Source organism: Rhopalosiphum maidis, chromosome 1, assembly GCF_003676215.2.
Source record: "Rhopalosiphum maidis isolate BTI-1 chromosome 1, ASM367621v3, whole genome shotgun sequence".
In the NCBI taxonomy this organism is placed as follows: domain Eukaryota; kingdom Metazoa; phylum Arthropoda; class Insecta; order Hemiptera; family Aphididae; genus Rhopalosiphum; species Rhopalosiphum maidis.
In genome coordinates this window covers 19,485,845-19,508,935 of record NC_040877.1, presented here as the reverse complement: position 1 = coordinate 19,508,935, position 23,091 = coordinate 19,485,845, and the positions used below count along the sequence as shown (strand labels likewise).

Here is a 23,091-nt window from a genome sequence, read left to right as displayed (position 1 = left end):
TTTTACTATTTTTTATATGTATAAGTTTCATTCTAAAAGAATACCATTTTATGTTTATAATTATACATATTATTGTGTACATTTGTATATAAATGTATATTTACATTTCAAAATATTTTTTAAAGCAGTTCCATACTTCAATAATTATGTCTATAGTCCAAGGTTTGACAAATTAATTGTTTTGATTTCTAGATATAACTTTGAATTCTTGTATTTTATTATGAACATGTAAGTCTTAGGCAACTTAGTAATCCAAGTATTTACCTGAATAATTCCTTTAGGAAGTAGTTGTTTTTAATTAGTTGGTGGTAGGTATTAATTATATTTTAAGATAATATTTTAGAAAACTTTTGTGTGATAGAGAATGAGGGCGATATTATATTTATTCAATATTAAACTCAGCTTATCGTACATTTATACATTTTAATTTTCTACATGTAAGTAAAACTATGAAAATTAAGTTGTTTCACTTAAACGGGAATGTATTTATTGAGATTAATATTATATAATAAATAACGGTATTAATTACTAATGAACACAATAGAAATAGATTTTCGATTGTATTTTATGCGGATTATAATGTGATGGGGTTCGACGGAGTTCTAGAGTTCAAACTTTAGAGCAAAATAGTTATTAAATACACCATAAGCCGTGCTATTAAGATTAACCGGAGGTAGTAGATCTATCATGAAGGACCTTAAAAAGGATTAAATGAATGTCACATTGTGAGAGTGGAATTATATGACGCCAACAAACGAAAAATGACGTTAAGTTTAATAATAATATAAATTCTGTGTTGATTTCTTAATGTGACAATGTAGATGGGTGAGAGATTTTCTGTGAAAACTGTAGATTTTGCGAGAAACGTATTCACTTTCGTTACATTAAGATTTAGGACAAAAGATGTTATAGGACGGTTGATAATATTTGTACAACATTTGGCTTTGGAAATTGTGCTAAAAAAAAACCTCGCAAGTGACCCTCTTGTTTATAAAAGTACCGAGCGTTGATTTGCGCACTAAAAAAAAAAGATATTATAATAAAAACACGAAAAAATAAAATGAAAACACAAAGCAAAAATGACTACAGGACGAGTTTAATGCGAAATATTATCATCTCGTGATTTATTTGAAATCTCTCGACGTATCATTTGAATAGAAATTTATGATCTCCAGCGCCGTTCCTATTTGAACGAGAATGATTCTGATGTTATGAAAAGATAGGTATACACACATTGTCCACCCTTGTAATATATTCATTTCATACGATCTCGTTGTCTATGGTGACAATAATTTGCGTATATATTGTATAAGTAAAACATATATCTTATATTATAATGTACTGCTACCGCTTATCAGGCGCCCGACCGTATTTTCCAAATACAGGTGTTTAGAAAATTGCTTTCCCAGCATCAGTAACAGCTGCCGATAGAATATTGGAAATTCGAACGTGCCGACAGGATTCGACTAGTACATTACTATTTACCATACTTCCGTGTATAGTATATTACATACTGTGCACAGATTTTTCAACAATTTTCAAAACGTATTATTCGTTCATTATGTTTCAGCGCACACACACTTTTGCATGTTACTATAGTAATAATTTGTTCACTGATTACATAATATATTTAAAATATTTCATTGACTTCATTGGCTTGATAGATTCAATGAGCTTGTTAAAATCAACTCATTTATAAAAAATAAAAATAAATGTTTTTAATTTTACCTTAAGAAATGTATTTATTTTTTGATTATTATTTATTATTAGATTTAAATAATAATTCTCAAGAGTTTTAATACAAAATGAATGTATTAGGTATTACTAATTCATTTTCAATGATTTGATTGACAAGTTTATAATCATATCTATGCTTCAACGATTTAATGTGAAACGTTTTTTTTTTCGGAAGTATGATATACTTAATCTAACCTCTAGCCATAGAATATAATACGTTTGGATCTATCATAGTGTTATTTGAAAACTCCAATCGTTGACAGTACCTAGTATCTAACGTACTATTAAGACACTCGTGCTTAGTGTCCAGAGACGAATAATCGTCAACTGCCACAGTGAAAATTGAGTTCTCATAATAATGTATCCCAGGCACGATTGGGGTTTAAAGAAACATTTTGTTATCAATAGAAGTGAAATTGAACAATCGGTCAACATTGAGTGTATTAAAAATTGGACGTTTGTTAAAAACAAACTTTTCACGCGCGTTGTTGGATGATTTATAGTGGAAACAGAGTTAACCACGGCTCCCAGATAAAAGTTACCGTTTTCATTATCACATGAATTGACTATAATATTTATAATACCTAAATCATGGATTTTAAAACACAAAATAAATATAGAGAAAACCCAAACACAAACTAACAACGATTTTTTATAGGCCAATTAGGATAATTATAATATTCAAACAATTATCATAACCATTTATTTTTGTAGATTACCCATTAATAGTTATAATAAATTATAAGGTAATATGTACACAGAGGAAAAAGGTAAAATTATCAAATAATAAAAAGGAATTAATTAGAAGAAGAATTTAATATTTTCATAGAACTGGACTATATAAGTAATTAAAAATGCAATTGTTTCAGTAAAAAAATGGTCTTAACTATGGGTGGAACGAAAAACGTAAAACCACGATAAAGGAAAAAAAATTAAGTACTCAATAAATTCAAGAAAACTAGACAATTAAACGATCTAATAATCCTTAAAATGAATGAGCAAAAGCAGAATATTTTATATAAAACAAAAATGTATTCTCACTATATTTTATTATATTACACAGTTATTCTAATACACGTCTACAATAATAAATAAAACTGAAAACCCCAAAAGTATTTAGAATAAAACAACAATAATAGGAGCACAAAGAAAATCACAGTTAAAAGTACTATAATTGAACTAATAATGAAAACCGACGGTTTTCAAACCGATAATTAAAAAAATAAATATATTATTAAATAAATAGCAATTTTAGTATACATTTTTAAATCAAAGGCAAAATGTGTAAAGGAAATAACCCTATTTATAGACAACCAAAACAGAAACACACAAACAGTAAATATAAAAATAACAATACGATTTATTATAAAAATTAAACATATAAATAAAAATAAAATTCATAGATAATATTGCTTTTTAATATTTTTCTAAAAAATGTCAAACTAAATTTAAAAATTTGATTGATGTATTATTCTAACAACACGTCTTATCGAAACAGTAGAGTATAGTTTTAATTTTTACCAACTTCAAAAATCAAACTTAAATAAATTAGTGGAGAACAAGGCTATTGCCCTATCGCAATACTATAATGATTAATTATATAAATAATTATTTTATGAAATGATCGAAAAACTTCCTAGTTATAAACACATTTACTATAGTGACAAATCAAAAATTACAAAAAAGTACTGTGGTAACAGTTACTGCAAGAAATTATTAATACATCTACAAATTGTTGCAGGAATATACACAGCCGAAATGTAGACAATGTATTTTGATATAAAAAATAAAATAAAATAAATGGCAAATAACTTGACAATTATACATACATTTTTGTGATTCATTAAGTTCTGTGACAAGTTTAAATAATAATGAAAACGAAATTCAGTGGTTTAAAATCAAAGATAATATCAGAAGTAAAAAGCCGTGAAAATAACATTTCTTGTATAGTGATATTTCGGTGATTGAAAAAGTATATTACCTGAAAAAATGCCAAATAAAAGTTACAGATAAATATTACTTAAAACTTTAAAACTAAATTTCACGGTAAACCGTAAAACGTATTATTAAACTGAAAAAAAAACATTTTAACACTGACATAATATTATGATTAGAAAATCGTAATAACATTTTACTATGTTAAGAAAATAAATAAATAACTAAAATATTTTATAGACCATAATTTACATTAACACTCTAGGTTTATATTTAGAATTGTATGGGATATAAAAAAAAAACTAATATAAGAAAATGCCCTAAATAATAGTGCTGTATGGAGAGATATTTTATTATTCTGTCAAGTGCCGTTAAATAAACGGGCAACAAGTACCTACAAATATCATTAAAAATGATTCAGCATTATGTTAAAAACGCTTAAAATTGTTTATAACAATAGTATATGATACAATAATAAATATATACTATTATAATAATTATTAATAATGTGAAAAATGTAATGGTTTTGTAAAACTTAATTCAATCTACCATATCGCTAAAAGCAAAATTAATATTACTATACCACGTTTGCTCAGAATCATAATTCTTCATATGTAATGATTAATTTATTATTGAATTCAAATTCATACATCCATTACAATGACTTTCTCAATGATGAGATATATTTAAAATCTACTATACAAATATAGAATAGAATAAAACCCTGGCTTTTTTTTTTTTTATAAAAACAACATTTGATTCAAAGTATATTTAAAATCTCCTCAATCTAAACAGCAGCACAGTTACCTACTTTTTCAATTTTTTTCGAAAATGTTTTCATAGAGTATATAATTTTAAGTTTTGATTGATTACTGACGAGTCTGCAAAAATTAATACCATACTTATTAAAATATCATAAACTATAAGGTAATTGTTTTATTATCAAAATATAAACTTTACTTAATATTATATTTTTTTGACATTTGTATTCAAGAAATCATAATATAATGTATATATATATTATTTATACATATATTTATTTAATTTTAAACTTATTACTTAAATTATTTAATTTATAATTTTTCCCTAATAATTGTTAGTGAGAATGAATATTGCTATTCTATTCAATATTTTAAATGAAAACCTATATTTTTGTTCATATAAAATGATTTTAAATTATTTCTATACAATATAGAAGAAATAGTTATTCTTTTAAATTATAGAAGGCTTTTAATACTTAAACAAGTAGACTTATGTATCAAAGACGTGATAGATTACCTCTTAAATTCTAATTTTCTTTTTTAAACTTTAAACATTTATCAATGATGATTAAAAATTATTCAACATTTATACTTTAATGTATTCAAAGAATTATTCTGATTCACTATAAAGAATTCAAAGGATTTAAAAAAAAAATAATTAAATGTTTATATTGGTTAACAAAATTTATTAGAGAAAAAATAATTAGGTAAATATAAAATTGTGTGCATTTATAATTTTAAAAATAAAAAAGTAGAAAATAAAGAAATATATTTTGAAACGAGTGTTTACTTTTTATGAATCATCCAATGCATAAATCTTTCTGGAAAAAAAAATTAAAAACTAAAAATCTCTCTGTAGTCTATAATGTTTACATTTTCTAGGAGGAACTTTAACTTTTTGTTTCCGAGCGGATCAAGGAAGTTAACATTTTTACTTGTATGTTTTTTTTTTTTGTAGAACTATTTATTCAATACAATAAGAACATAAAGAGTTTCGTATCAGTAAATAAAACTAATTTAAATAAATAATATTTAATAATATTTTAAGTGATAATTTTTAATTACTTTCAATGTTTTCTAGAATATTTCGGCCTAACCTTTATTAAAATATAAAAAAAAAAATGATATTATATATACACTAACTGAGTTTCGCTGTGAGATGATTTTTTGAAAAAAAAAATGATTTATCATAACTTTTATATTTTAACTAATATTATTATACTGGTTTTTTTTTTAATTCTTTAGTATAACGGGTCATTAAATATTTTGGAATACTATGATATTTTTTTTAATCTGTTTTTTTTTATATAGTTTCCTATAGTTTACTTTTAAACTGTCTTGCTGTGTTTTTGATTATAACGCATATCAATCTAACGTTGACATAATCTTTTATGTGGCTAGAAAATTGTGTATTGTCTTGTTGTTTGTTTATTGTTGTAGACAAATTGAATAAATATTTCCATTTAATCTTCTTAAGTCAACATTTTTAATGTATTATTTTTAATTTAATTAAAATCGCCCTTGATTAGCACACAGACTGTTATGACAGTTCTAAAATAACAATATTAATCACGCAAATAAATAAGAAAAATGATTATTTTATGTTATTATAACTTAAATATTATTAATTTATTGATTATTATTGATGTCTAGGGGTCGAGACAACTATATCCGTTATTTCACACGTATTTGAATAATTAAATAATTTAATGCTTAACATTTTTATGGGTTATACATACCTTATAAGAAAATGTAAATCAATGTTTTGATAATATTTACTTAGACTTGCGGCCTTTCTTTTACAATTTCATGACTTGGGAATTGATTATTACTTTTAGCACTGCAGTAAATTTATTTTTAGAATGAAAAAGTGTTAACAGCTTACTATGCATTCTACAAACATAATTCAATTATTTGACTTACTATACACTGCAATAAATTAAATTTGGTCGTAAAGTACTAAATTAGCCTTGCGGTGGCATAGGGTACTCTAAAAGTGATATACGTTTTATCTTACAGCTCATTGTAGAACGCTCAAAAGAGTGAAAAATAATAAGCATTTCGTTCGGCTGTTCAAGTATATAAAAGTGAACACACGTTAACGAAAAATAAAGGAAAGCTGTATACGTTTGTTGGATCTGAATTTTTGGCGAAATTCGTTCACAGAATAAATGGTTTGAAATCCACCTTAAGGCAAGACTAAACAACTGTGAGCAGTATAAAATCTATTAGTCATTAAAGGGACTCGGTATATGATCTTTTTTATTAAAGTGTAGAGAAGAATATTATGGTATTGACTTATTATACAAAAATAATAACAATCAAGTTTATATTAAATCTATGTATAGCAAGTGTTGTTGGATAGACTTAAGAAATGTGCAATATGTAATTATATTGACAAGATGCGAGTTTAAATACTAGATTAGTTTAGTAATGTCTTCCTTATAATTTTACTTATTATAATATGTATTTTAATTAATTTTTACAGTTTGTTTAAATGTCACTGAAATAAATATGCTATTTTTTTTACAGGCACTAATACATATTTTGACGAAATTTAATGCTTAAAACTACTTTTAGTTTTCTTGATGTTATTCAAAATAGATATGAAATTTTTCGTCAGACTCTAAAGTTGACACTCATTTTAACAACTTTCTGGATTATATATTTTTATTTAATAATATATAGGTATATAAAATGAATATTCACTTTAAAGAATATTTTTTTTTCTTAAAAAGTTTAATACAATATGGTAAAAAATCTTAGAAAGATATATTTATTTTTAATTTTTCAGAGTTACTATTAGAAACTTTTTGTTTGTTTATTATAGTCATATTTATTATATCAACACTGTTTATTATTTTTTTTGCCTTTTATTTAAAATTAAATAATCTTAAACATATTTTGTATAATAAGTTTAAATGATTAACAAGAAGGTTTTTGAAGAAGACTTGATAGGAGAAGCCATCCGCTGACAATACTACATTAGATTATTTAAAATTGTATTTAAAACTGCATTGAATTGAACAGATATAATAATCATGGCATGTATAGTTAACCTCTACACAATAGAAAAATAATTATTCTTCCACGTGAGCTGTCAGTTTTGATTCCTAAATATATAAATTGTTTCAAGTTATGAATATTATATCAATTAATAACTTCTTGATTAATATATATAAATCGTAATAATAATATTATGAAATCTAAAATAGAAACTATGTCGTCTACGCATATATTGATTCTAATATTCTCGTTTCATGTGTAGGAAGTTCATGCTAAAATTGAGGGGTATCTATATTATTCTGAATAACAAATAACCATGAAAATAATAAAAAAAGCTGTATACACTTTAAATTGAATAATTTTCTTTAACGCTTATTATTATTTGTATACGAGTGAAAGTGATATATTCCATGGATGCCGTTTCCTATTTTGTTTCAAGTACGGTGGATTCAATAAACCCTTAAGGTTATAAACACCATCACTCAAAAAATATGGCACATCCTGGGATGTCATATCATGGTATAATATTATATAAGTTAATATTATATTCAAACAAATAAATTGTTATTCGATTTAGAATAAAAACAACCCAGCAAAATTGCAGTAGCTATCAATCACCAGCTAATATTAATGTGTTAAAAAATATAAGTCGTCTCGAGAACCAAAGATCGATGGAGACAGTGTAATTGGTTTTTTGGTAGTTCGCATTGTAGCCCTGCGTGTCACATTCTCGTCAGACAGTAGATTGGTCAACACTTCTGCAATCGATGATGAAAAAAAAAATGGTTATTTAGTTTTTTGCTCTTTCGTTTTGGTATTTTTTTTCAAGAGTCGACCGTTCAACTATAACTCGTTTGTGCCACGAGTTTTGGTAACCAGTGACATGGCGTGTCGTATGAAATACGACTACTAATGAGTCAATGTAGTTATTTTCAATAATATATTTTCGGGTTCGTCGTCTGTATAGTTTTGCGTACCGCCAACCGGTAAGGAGTGGGTGTATAAAGGGTGTTTATAATATAGTAAGCAATGTTTGGGAAAGTGTGCGTAAAGGTCCGTCGGAGGAACAATTTAGAAATAAATTGGTTAGAAGACCGAGAGTGTGCGTGTGTTGTGTGAGTGCATGTGTGAGAGTCAGAGAGAGAGAGAGAGAGAGAGAGAGAGAGAGAGAGAGAGAAAGAGAGAGTGAAGAGTGAATGACAGAGAAAGGGTGTTCATTAATTTTGCACATCGACGTTTCGCGGGTCATTTGGCCGCCGATGGCTGGCGGCGAAGGGTTAATGGCGGCGGCTGTGACCGGCGGGGAGAAGGTGTGATAAACCGGCGGTTGGCGTTGTGTGGTGGGCCTGCACCGGTCCGATAAAACGCATTGACATCGACAGAACTTAACAAGGTTTTAAACGATGCCGCGGACTCGTTTATCTTCCACCACGTCACCGCGGGACCTGAAAATATATAGTATAAGACATTCACCAGCGGGTGTATATTGTAGTGCGGGGTATACGAGACACGACCCTAATTTTCTTTTTTCTCGTCACGTCTCTCTACGGAACTCATATCCAGCGACCGTCCTGCCACCAGGAACCGCCATCACATTTGTGTATTACGCTCGCACACCCGTCGGCTCTATACCGCCGTCATCCCTCAGGGCGTATAGCGAGGACGATCCGTCTATAATATGCGCTTGCGCGATTCCGTTATAATTTGTATATAGAAATAAGTACACACTATGACGACGGTGTTTTGAATTCCGCATCCGCAGCAGACCGTCCGGGAAATGTGTGTGTCCGGATCCGGCCGTCGTGGCCTGCCAGCTCGTCTATAATCTGGCATATGCACGAGCGCCATTGCCGACCACGGTGTCGATCGTATATAATGATTTGACATTTAATTAATTCGTGCACTTAGAAAATCACACCGGCAATAACTTTCGTTAAACAATTATTGTCTACGAAAATTCGCCAACAGCTGCGTGTTGAGACAATAATAATATAATAATATAAACTCAACGATATAGACACACCAAACACACCAAGAATCGCATACCCCGACAACACCCTAATGCAACACAACATTAAATAAATGTTCGTGTGACGGCCCTACAAACTTACTCTGCTGGTTTATCGATCATGCACAACTGTACACATTTTTTAATAATAAATAAATTACACTGAACAGACACACACAATTCGTTATTTAAAAACAAAAAAGTCGCAAATACCTATTATTATTATTATTATTATTATTATTTAATATTACATACCACGTGAGCACTACCCAAAATGAGCAGCGAGTACAGAATACGGTTAGAGTATTGTTAATCCATAAAATCTGGTTCACAGGTTAAGAATATCGTGTTTTAGTAACTCAACGTTATCGAAGAAAAATGTTTTAATTATTTAAATGGTTATTATTACAATAATTTACAATGCGATTTATAGGGTTATTCAGGACAATATTTTGTTTACAAGTACATCATGAAATGCATATTTTGTACGTGTATCCATTAGTAAGGTACGAAAATTTATCATACTTAAGAATTCGGAACACACTACATTATCGTTAAGCAATTTGAATATAAATAGAAAATCATTATAATTTTGTCGAGTTGATAAAGATACTGAGTCAAAACTCTTCTCAACAAAAGAAATTGGTTGACTTGAAAAATGTATTATACAATATGTAAATGTTTATAGGCAACGTCTTTGGAATTTTTATATTTTATCAATGAAGCCTGTTTTTTAGGGGTCCGTATAACTGCACCAAATTCTAGGCCAGAACGGACTATGAAAAAATAAAGTACTTTTAGGCACTAAGGATCCACGAAGACACATGCACGTTTAACAAAACTTAAATTCTTAAACGCTTTTGCACATATGGTTTCAACGTGATAAACAAATGTTTGGTTAGATAAAAATATTATTATTCCACGTTATCACATATGAGTATACAAGTTACCGAGAGATAAATAACCTTAGAAATGTAATAGAAATAATATACCTATAGATTATAGAGTTATATCAGCAGTTGTACTGTATATAATATACATTTAAAGTCGGTCCACATATAATAACAAAACTTTTGATACCAATCTTAACTTAATACGATCCCTGGGTGATGTAAAGTTAAAATGTGCTGTCTTCCAATCTTTATCGTATGGACGTTTAGTTTATTTTTCCTCCAGTGGTAATGAGATATATATATATATATATGTTTGAGAATCTCGTTTTTCGTACCATTAGGAATATGGCAGATCCTCTGTATATCTTATAACATCTTAGTGACTATATTATATTTAATCAAGTAATTGAGCTTCAATTGTTTTCACCACCATCTTTAATGACTCTACAGTACAAAAATAAATGTTGAATTCCCACTAGTTCAATGTAGGTTTTTTGTAATATAATATAACTGTACCTAATCAATTATATGAATGAATGTGTTAGTTATATAATATATTACATTAATGTGTGTGTGTGTGTGTGTGTGTGTGTGTGAAATATTTTAAAATTTCAATATTTTTAGTTTTTTTTATAAAGATATTGATGAATTCCCTATTACTTAAGTTATTCTTTTCTATACACGATAATATTTTTAAAATATTCAGGACAATTTTCATCTATTAAATTATATTTCATTCATTTTATTTATCCTTTTCAAATTTAGGTATTTTGGTATATTTAATATAAAAATAAGTAATTAAAAATAATATAAATATATATATGTACAAACAAATTGATTTACCTAGCATGCTCACCCCCAATTATTTATTTATAATAATTTTATTCAAATTTTTGTTTTTCAAATAATCAATCACCCTTTTAATATATTAAATATATTTAAAAAGCGTATTTTATATACATAAAATAGGAGATATCCTTTGAAGAATGCTAGTTTTTATCTTCACAAGATATTCTTTAAGTAGTACAAAAAAAATCCCAAGAATTTGAAAATATAGTATTTAAATAACTATTATAACTATTTTTAGTAAAAAAAATAGCTCAATTTATCTACCATTATGATTATATACAATAATTATAAAATATAATATAAATTACAATATTGTAAATTTAATATACATAGAGATATGTATATACACTTAGATATGCTTTAAATATGCAATGATGTATCATTGAAATCGAATTCAACACATATATTACAGTTACTTACTTAATGACGAGCTCAACTTGAAATTTACGATATACCACACCGATTTTTTGAGACTTTCTTTTTTTAAATACTCATACTGACACGATTGATTTATATTATTAAGACTTTCCGGAACAATTATATGACACTCGCAGGTGATTTATATACCAATATCATATGTCAAATTATCTTTTGTCGCGTGAAGCTTTGTCGTTGTGTGACGTCGTTATTACAACTTAATAACACCGAAATTACACAAGGGCATCCGTATTTCCATTTCACTCATTAGTTTGAAATAATAAATAGGATAATATCGAGTGTTCGTTTGAAGACGATTCGTCTCATTCCAATGATCAAAGTGTTTCATATTAAACAAAGCCTAAATTCGGCGAATCTTATTGTTATCTTTAAGTTCACCTTTTTTTGTTGTTATTTTTGTATATTCGCTAATGCATGAATACTTTAGTGGTTTGATCAGTTATGAAACATACAATATTGTTAGCACTGTTATATAGACGAAATTGTTCTGATTATATCAAAAATATGTATTTTATACAACATAATTATGACAAAATTGTGTACAAATTGATTCAAATATATTATTAACTCCAAACCAGCTTAACATTTTTATAAGATGGCGTAATACCGTAATAGGCCATTAAAGTACACACCTCACAATATAGTATTATAATATTATTATTATACTAATTTATTAGTGTATAAGTACTATATTATTATAACGTTATAATAATAATAATTTCGACAAAATACAATACTAGGAAAAAACAATGAAATTTAAAAACCTATAATTTTCTTTAATTGGATAACGTTTATAAGTAATAGAACTATATAAGTATATAAAAAATATTATACCTACTCATAACAATAATGTAATAATCATTTTAGGAATAATTCAATTATATTTTATCTCTACATAGGTAATAAAGATATATCATGTTCAATTTATATTAAATAATATCGAAGTAACCATTTTTAATTTAATAAAAAGCCTATACATTTAATTATGTATAAATCTAAATAGATAAATTCAATTTATGTTACTATATTATATTATTATAAAAAAAGAATAAAACTTACATAACTTTAGAATATTGTATCAAATAGCCTTCGAGGTTCTTCAGTCAGAATTTCAATTTCTTTTTATTATTATTATAATGGTATATATTTTATTTTGGGTACAGTTACATTAAAGAGTAGTATCGAGGAACTAGGTTTATATAAATCTTATTCCGATGAACGTTTCTAGAATTTACTATTATTCACCAAAAATAGGCACATGACAATAATAATGTCAATTCTATGTCAAAAAAAAAAAAGTGATAATAGAAAAAAAAATATAAATCTAAACTTTTAAGGTGGTATTAAACAATTTATAGTAAATTAAAAAAGCAACTTGATTAGAAACAAATTTCACAATATCGATGTAGTTTATTAATATTTATAAATGTACTACCTAATACTTTTCATTACTAAATCAAATTTTTGTTTATTTTTTTCTTAACTATAGGGGTTATAGTTTTTGGATCAGACCAAGAAGTAGTGAGTTTAATGAAAGCAGTAAGGAGAAATAATGCCACTGGAAATTTTTCATGGATTGGTTCAGATGGATGGAGTGCAAGAGATATGGTATCAGCTACAAATGAAGCCGAAGTGGAAGGATGCTTATCTGTTCAACCTCAAGCTAACCCTGTCATTGGGTTCGAAGAGTACTTCTTAGGACTCACTGTAGAAAACAACAAAAGAAATCCCTGGTTCACAGGTATGTTACACTGTAGTTAACTGTTATTCATAATTATTTTATATTATTTTAACTTAGATTAAAGTTTTTGTAATTGTATTTTTTGATGTCATGAAAAGTTAATAATATCATGTTTTTCCGCAGAAAACTTATTTTTATTATTTTAAACTAATGGTAATTTCAAAATATTATTTAACACGTCTAAGCATGAACACATTTTGAAGCTAGTTATGAAGCTAAACATTGTTGAATTTTAAAATAATTGTACTTTATACAAACCCCTCCTCACATTAAATAAAATAATAATAAAGCAACATAGATAAAAAAAAAAAATTTCTTTTTATTAAGCTACGTTTTCCATATTTTACTATTTTACTACACTTTTATGTATTGTAAAAATAGGTAATACAAATAATATATTATCAGATTCACTAGATGTTTTTTATATTATTTTTTTATTTTTATTTATTATTAATATGCGGTTCACTTTTAGGTTTAAAAGCACTACAGTATAGTACTCATCACAATGGTGCGATGTGTGTTTATTCCTGTTTACTATATTTTAAATAATTTCCAAGATTCAAATCGATTGTAAAGCGAAAAAAATGTAATACTTGCTATAAATTATTAATATAATTAATTTTACATAAGATAATATATTGTTTATCATAAAAAGTCTTAAAATTGATATAAAAAAATATAAAATAAATTTACGAGGTCCAAGAAAAAAAATTTATAAATTGTTGTCCACATTTCAGAATATAATTTAAGATTATTCTATCGAAAAGATTTTTTGTCCTCGAGAATCTCAAAATCCTTGAAATCCTTTATACAAATATTTTATATGATATTTCTATGAAATTACAATTCATTATATTTTTTTTTTACAATTTTTATTTCATCAAACTTATCATTCGTTAAATATTTTACACGTTTTCTGGGAAAACATTTCTATGAACTCGACCCACTAGAACTTTCGTTCAGAACGATTTACTCAATAAGGTTATTATTATTTTTATATATAATATTAGATTCCGAGCGGAGCGAAAAATGTATTGGGTTTACAATAATGCGTGAATATATATATATATATATATTTATTTTTTTTTTGGCAAACTTTTTTTTAAATTATGAAGCTGAAAAATGTATTCAATATTTTATAGTGTTTGTGGTATATGGTGAAAACCAAAAAGTTTATCTAGTTGATTCTTTAAGGATCAGTTAGTAAATATTGCGTATTGTTTTTACATTAATTAGGAATATTTAGTATCTGTGAAACTCATTTGTTTTATTCAAATTATGTATCTAAATAATACTTAACATTTTTTTTTAGTTTTTGAAAATGTACTATATTTATAATAAGTGGTGATAATATATTCTTATTATCACCGATGATACTTACTAGTTTGTACCGAAATGTTTATTGAAACATAATTTAACTATGACTGTATTAAGAAAAATATAACATAGCCAGATAAAAATATATAGAAACTATGGTAATAAAAATGTTTTAATTATCTGTAAATTAACTCTTAATATTTAATTTTTTTTTCACAAACTAACATTCTATATTAAAAAAAATTATTAGGTAAATAAACAATAAATATATTCAAAAATATTATAATATATATAATACTGAGAATAGAAAAAAAAATCTTTGAAAAATGTCAACGAGTATTTATAAACTTATAAATGAATTATTTATGTGGTAATCTTGAACAAATAAAAATAATTAAAACATCAAACAACTTTAAATATAGTTTTTTAAATAAATCTCTTTGGAAATATAAACACCCAAAGGTTATCCTTATTTTAAGTTATTTTACATTAATACCTAGTTATTTATTATAAAAAAAATTCATTTTGTATAAATGCATTGATATTTTTATTTTAAGGATCATACGATTATATTAATGGTTTGTATTTCAATCGCCACAGTTCTTAACCCATACTTATTATGGTATATAAATAAATAATAAGTCTATCATATCTGCAGTTTACTTATTTTACTTGAATGTTATTAAGCCTAATCGTGTCATTCATACATAATATATAATACTAAGTCGATGAAATTAGGTACTTATTTACAATTATATATGTATTATGTATATGTTACGGTGAAAGACGAAAATTGGTAAATGTCGTCATTCTCCGGCCCATGACGTCATTAACCAAAATGATTCAATTATGTAGGCAAATGTTGTAAAAACATTTATTTTAAATTCAAATGTACATCTTTCACCGGTCATTGATGTCATTTACCAAAACTTGTGGTAAATGAAGATAAATCTCAAATAATACACTGAATTTTTTAATGTAGATACTATTAAATAATGATTTATTGTTGGCTAGTGATTCATTTTTGATTTCAATGAAGTTAATGAAAGGTTAGATTAATTGAAATGAATAAAATAGGTGCATATTATTACAAATTATTTATTTGTACAGTTTTGATTACCATGACATTTTGAACTGCACAACATTTCTACTGCATTGTAACTTGTAAGCACATTTTTTAGTGACACAACCAGTTTTGCAATTACATCGATTGAATCCTTTTGATGACCAGCTATTTATTGTCCAGCAGCTTCGCGTAATGTTATTTCCCTATCTTTAATTTTTTCATAGCTTCATCTAGTCCTAGAAATTTTTCTTTGCATGGGAAAATTTGAGCTCTTGTATGTTTATGTTTCAACTCACCTTATTCTGTACCTGGTTCAAACATCCAGGTACTTATTTTATTTAAAATTAAATAAATATTATCAAATTAAAATTGACTTACATAATTTATATATGTCATCTTCACACAAAATAATAACAGCAAGTAAATTACGCGGAGAACCCTATCAACATCTGGTATTGGGACACGAACAGTTATACCGACTTAAAGCTTTGAAATTTTTTCGTTTGTCAAACTCAACATTTTTTAAGTCAAAACTATTTTTTAAAATTTGATACAATTCTTTCCATAAATGTATTGAACATCATTCTCTAATTAAACTGGGGATTGACGTCAATAACCGGAAAATGTCTACATTTACAACATTTACCAATTTTTAGGTAAATGACGTCATTTACAGGGAATGATGACATTTACCCTGATAACATCGTTAACCGTAACATATATATAAAAAAACATTTTTGATTAATTGTAATTTTCATTAGTTTTCTGTTTAAATTACTTAAAAAGTATCTGTACAATAACATTATATTATAAACGACCTCGAAACGAAACATCCATAACACGCCATTGGCGTACTCTGCAATCCTGTTGAAAAAAGACACGTTAATAGAGCCCGAGAAGTACAGCAACAGTAAAACATAGTTTTCGTCGCGACCGTATGTCATGTACAGTGTTTCTAGGTTTTTCGTACATGCTTTGAGAAGAATCACATATGTTTAGTGTGTCGACCGAAAACCTATTTTACGTTTTGTGAATGTGGGATTGTTAAGGGTAGCTGATATTAATTTATTGTTATGTTCTTAAATCTTTATTTTAATGAAAAATAAATTCCCTCAAAAGGATTTTTGTGTCGTATTCAGTTATACAATGCGAATTAAACCGAAAGAATATTCGAAAATATTTTTAATTTCACACATTGATGAAAACAGTTTGTACGGAAAATTCTTAAACACCGTGTATAAATAATATACGAGTCGGGTTCTAAGGTTCCGGACACGTTCGATGGATTCATCATAGAGGTCGATAATTATACATATTATAGGCTACATTTTTGGTCAAAATGAACCTTTCTCTTTTTAATCAATATAATGTTTCTGCTGTTCTGTAATAACCATTTTTGGCCAATAAACTTTTATCGCATATGTAGGATTTAAAAAATAAAAAATAAATAAACCTTTTATTATAAGAAATATACAATTTTTATATTTGTTTTTGTTCATAAATTGTAGTATAAAGAGCTGTCCAGAGTCTCATTAAATAAATACATTATATAATGTACACAGTAATTTACCTATGTTTTTACATTTTATTTTTATAGGAAGGAATCTTTATAGATTCGTTAAGCTTACAATTAAAAAGTTACATACAATTATATAAGTATAATTATTATACTAAAATAAGCACCGGTGACCTAACACTAGAGTAATAGAGTACTATACACTGAATACAATTCTGTAAAAGTAAATTATGAATAATTGACAATACCGATGACCGAGTACTGTTATCTATTCAGTATATACAAATATAATGTTTTATAAATATGATAAACGCCTGACCAGTTGATATAATTTTAATAGTAATAATCAAAAATCCAATGTTACACTGGTGACTAAAATAGTGTAGTGGTCAAAAATAGGTATAACTGAATGACTGAAACGTCACACAAGCCGAAAAGGAAAAGGTTCGTTTTGGTCGAAAAGGATCTTGCCCATAATTATTACGACTCTCGTCAGTTCATTCGCGTGAACGTATAAAAAGATAGCCCCGTATACGACATGCGCCGTATTATACGTATAGATAGTGCAATATTTATCAAGATTTGGATAAGATAGGCTTGGGAGGCATATAAAATTCGGTAATATCGAAATGGCACTATAAGTAATAGCCCGCGATGGCATTTATATACTAGTCGTTTCGGTAGATTAAAAACGTTCATATATCGGCCGTGACTGCTACCAAAATATACTCTATATAGAGGGAGATGAAGAATTTTCGGGGTTGCACGTGTATAATACACGCACGCTGAAGCAGTAGTAGATATGACCAGGCGCGTCGGTTTCTCGTAACGGCCGTATAATAACAGTTCGTGTATGTATAGGCGGTATTATTTATTTATTTATTTTCTGTCACCCTCGAACACTAGCATAAATCGAATATCGCAGTTTTTCCGGAAGAGGGGAAAATAAAGTTCGGCGATGGCAAAACAACAAAAACCGCATCAAGAAAAAAAAACAACTTTCAAACCGACTACGCCACCGCTAAAACGCGCCACAAAAACCGCTTAAATTGGAATTCGGTCATTGCACGTTTTGTGCCAATGACATTTCGATTAAATACATGCCATTTTTCTGCAGGCAGAGAGAGAGATAGGGTGTATTTGAGGAGGCGTCACTACATCATTATACTAATAATTTGTGTGGTCGATTGAGTGGAGTAGACCACAGAATGGGCACAGTAAAACTTTTCAGCCATGAGATGCATTTGTACTATTATTATTATAATAAATTGTGCATTATGCACAACACTCAAACCGAGTAATCTATCATCGCGTGTGACATATACATTATAGGTAGGTCTTTCTCTTTACCGGAAAACGTCAACATTTTCCAAAAATTATACAAAGTTTTTTATACGTAAATGAAACGATTTCAGACTTCAGTTATTGTATTATGTTGATGTTTTTTATCATTGCGGTAACGAAAATTATTGATTACTTCAATGATAATAGAACATTATTATTGTATTTACTACCATACGTACCACGTTTTTCATAAATATTTTTCGTATTCACATCAAACCACCGTAAAAGTATAATTACTTAATGTTTATAAAATACGCGTTTTTATAGCTTTAATATTAATAGTTTATTCTTATAATCAGCTACAATTTTTTTTTTACATAAATTTGTATTTTTGATTACCTATTAAATATATTGCATTTACTTACACAAACATATTATTATGGCAATCACCTAAGTGAAAAAGATTTATCGTAAAATATTATTCAAATTAAATCAACATTTATTTCAATTTACGAGATAAAATCAAAATTTTGAAGAATGTAATACAAATATATATGTATGCGACTAACTACCACAATACAAGATATGTCATAAACTAATTCACAAAAAAATTTAATTTATTCCTTAAGCCTTATGTGTGTGTGTATAAACCGACATTTTCACCAACTTTAAACTGTTCTATTTATCTATTTTAAAACGAATGATAAAATATTTTACAATCTCTAAGGAAAGCGGTATTTTTGATGCACTAGTAGCAATTGCCGCAGTATTTGTTAATTATCATTTGAAAATACTGGTACCTATACGTCATTTGATAATTGTGTAATTTCTACACATACAATTATTACTAGCTGATAACACTCAAAAGAAAATTTACCCGGTTTTTTAATTTTAAGCATTAAACCTCACAGAAAATACATTTTTTGAAGGATCGTTAGAAAAGTATTCAACTTAAATATCACCAACATGTTGATACTGATAAAACTTTCCATTACTGGTACCTAGTAAATTACTAAAATTTCAGAGTACATTTATATTATTTAATATTATTAAAATATATGAACCATTTAACTAAAAATAACAATTTCAAACAACAATAAATTATTATTATCTTCGGAATATTGTATAAGTCTCAATAAGTCTTCTTCGTAACTACTTATAGCTTTAATAATAAATACTGTAATTTAAAAATTAAAGTTATTACAAAAATGGAAAATTGAAAAAAATATATATAAAATTTACGATACACGTGTGAACTGATTTTGTCATAATAATATTATAGATTACTAAGAAAAAATAATTAAATTTATTAGGGGACGGATTCGAAGTGTGCAAATAAACTATCATCCTAAATGTAGCGATATTATATTGATTGGTGTATTTTCAGTCATTTTTCCTAAGTTTTATTGCGGCAATAATAAAAGAGTGGAAATTTTCAGTCATACACGCTAGTTTAGCAACATGTAGTTTTAAAGTACACACATCATTATGCTTAAATATATTATTATGTGTTACAATATGGTTGTACGTCTGTAAAGAAGTAGATATATATTTATTAAAATCAAAAGGCAGTATTTGGTAAGAAAACTGGAATAAATATACATCGATTAAATTTGGTCAATGGTATACTGTATAAGTGAAAGGTTTGGTAAAATAAATTATATCATACTGTCATTACACAACACTGTGTGCGTGTGACTTGTGATGAGTACTATTGTGAACGGACGAAGAGAAACAGCCCGGCGTGGCGCCACCGATAATGATCGACAAACCAGACTGTGATCAATAACCCATGTACGATATATAATAGTATAATAATATACTTATAGACGCAAATACGAATACTGAGTAGCTAATATATTTTAGGATTACTGAAACCTCCTCTCGCATAATATTTTCTAAAAATAATAAATGCTACCAAACTCTCTATTTGCGCCAATCATAATACGAGTATCATCGATCTACGGTTTAATACTTATCGGATTAGTATTACTTGTTTAATATTTCATTAATAATAAAAAAAATGTGCATAATTGAGTTTATTGTTTTTTCTAATATCCAATAATATTATCATTCCGAGATCCAAGCACAAATGGTTCCAAAACGAAGTGTTTAATACAAAAAAAAAAGGTGTGGGAAAATGTATTATAATATTAAGACAATTACACTATAGAATTGCTGAGCTTAATGTTTGTCTACATTTTTTTTCGAATTTTACTCATTGTGTATTGTATAAAGTTAACTAAACGTATTTTTTATATTGTTAATTCGAACCAAAGTGAAATTTTGTTTCCTGCTTTATGCATTATGTCATTTGTCACACATTTTTTCATACATCACAATGATGTTATTTAAATACAATGCCCACCTTTGTATATTAAACAAAATATAAACTATAATAATACATATATATGTTATTTTACGCCAGTTTTATTTAGTTATTACTTAAATTTTATGTAGATACTTGAATTTATTTTCTATATTTAAAATTGTAAATTAAAAATACAAGAAACTTAAATTTATTTTATCATTATCATTTTATTATAATATATGTATATATTAATAATATTTGATGTTAAATATGTGTATTTTAGTGTAAATAATAAATATACAGTTTATTTCATTTATTATTAAAATCTGAGTTCATAAAATATAAATTAAATTAATAACTCTTTCTTTTTCATATAATTATATTATTCTGATTATTTCACATTTATTTATTATTATTATTTCACAAAAAATTAATGACAAAAATATGATTTTTTTCAGAATTCTGGGAAGAGCACTTCCAGTGTCGATATCCGAGAAGCTTGAGAACACCGTACAACTCTAATTATTCAAATGAATGTGACTCTAAGTTTCATCTGAGAGAAAAAATACCAAAGTTTGAAAACCAATTACAATTTGTTAGTGATTCCGTACTAGCATTTGCACATGCATTGTACGATATGCATTCTGATCATTGTGGTCCGAACTTTGTTGGTTTATGTGAAGCCATGAAACCTGTTAAAGGACCTGAACTCTTAATGTATCTCAGAAAAGTAAACTTCACAGGTAAGTCATTTGAATTAACCAACTAAATACAAGTCTTTTAAAGTATATGTGAGTATGTGACACCAGTAAAATAACAACAACATATCGTAACATTTAATGTGTCTGATCTTCTCTACGAGCAATTTTTAAGACTATAAAGGTTAGGTAAAAACAAATAACATATTAAGTTTTATTATATTTAAGTAATATTGTAAAATTCTACTAAAATATCTCTATATAATAGTTTGAAATCATTTAAAACTTTATATCATATGCCTAGTTGAGATATTTAATTAAAAAATCTCAATGTGCATTAATTATAGGCTCAAATTAATGTAAAAAATTGAATATTAATTTAACATCAAAAAATTAAAGGTATGTATATTAATTTTTTTGTATGATCTTGATTTTGACAATGTTTGAACAAATATCTTTATATTTCTTTAAACTAGTGGTTTTTTAATTTATTAATTCTTTTATTTTTGGTTAAATACTTTTAGACATACAAAATTGTTTACCTAACTTAATAAACTCAACTCGGTTCTTCGATACAAGCTAAGCTTACAATGAGTGTTGTATATTGATTGTATCTTTTATTTTTACTATGTACATATGACATATCTAACTATACAAATATAAAAATATTATTATATTATTAAAATAAACTATCTATGCACAAAATCAAATACCTCCTCCACTTTGCAAACATTTCTAATTTTAATTTTTATAAGGACCTTTGCGGCCGATAAACAAGCCGCGATATAATATTATAAGAGGTTTTTCTATAAACTTCAAAACCACCATAATCCCCTTATTAATAATTTACATATTTGGTCAATCTCTAGAAATTCTCGTTGGAGACTTAAAAGAATATAATATCTTGATCTTATAATTTAATTCAACCTCGTTATCAAATCAAGTGTAACTTTAATAGTCAGTTCTTCTTCAATCATGTAACCTCATAGATAAATTCGTATCCTTTTATCTAACTCACAAATACTTATTGTACTATTTGTACAGCTTGTATACATTTATATTTAAATTAAAATAAAACAATTAAAAATAATTTATCCATTGTTAGATAGTAACATAACAAAAGCAACTCGTTGTTGTAACGACATTATATTGTTTGAAAAACGTTATGTAATTTGATAGAGAATTTTTTCTAAGGAATAAAAATGTAATTGAAGTTCTTATTGATAAGTAGTTCCTAAAATATAACGGGTCAGCGTTTCGAGTATTTTAGTATCAATGATGAAAAAAATAAAAATAATTTTAGTTACATATAACATACTCAACACCGTATTTAAATTATAATAATCATACGCACAATATGCTATAAATGTCTTATTCAGAATACATACAATAGCACATACAGTAGTTTTTATAGAAAAATAACAACATTTGTATTTAAATAATTTAGTAAAAAAGTATGATTAAAATTTATTCGTTATATAAGTAAATTATGGGATTTAAATTCCCGTAAAATTGTTTTAAGCCCAAATTA

The 23,091-nt window shown here is 26.6% G+C and overlaps 1 protein-coding gene and 1 pseudogene across 2 annotated transcripts in view; one reads left to right on the top strand and one right to left on the bottom strand.

Annotated features, from left to right (window-relative positions):
• Positions 1–23,091, top strand: part of LOC113555584 (metabotropic glutamate receptor 2) — a 168,209-nt gene that overhangs the window by 61,130 nt on the left and 83,988 nt on the right. For both annotated transcript variants that reach the window (XR_003405405.1, XM_026960030.1), the window contains exons 4-5: positions 13,117–13,368; positions 21,321–21,605. Coding sequence is in view for 1 of the 2 variants with exons in the window: in XM_026960030.1 (XP_026815831.1) it covers positions 13,117–13,368; positions 21,321–21,605 (537 nt within the window). In the remaining variant the exon portion in view is untranslated. The remainder of the gene's footprint in view (positions 1–13,116; positions 13,369–21,320; positions 21,606–23,091) is intronic.
• Positions 15,780–16,270, bottom strand: LOC113555595 (annotated as a pseudogene).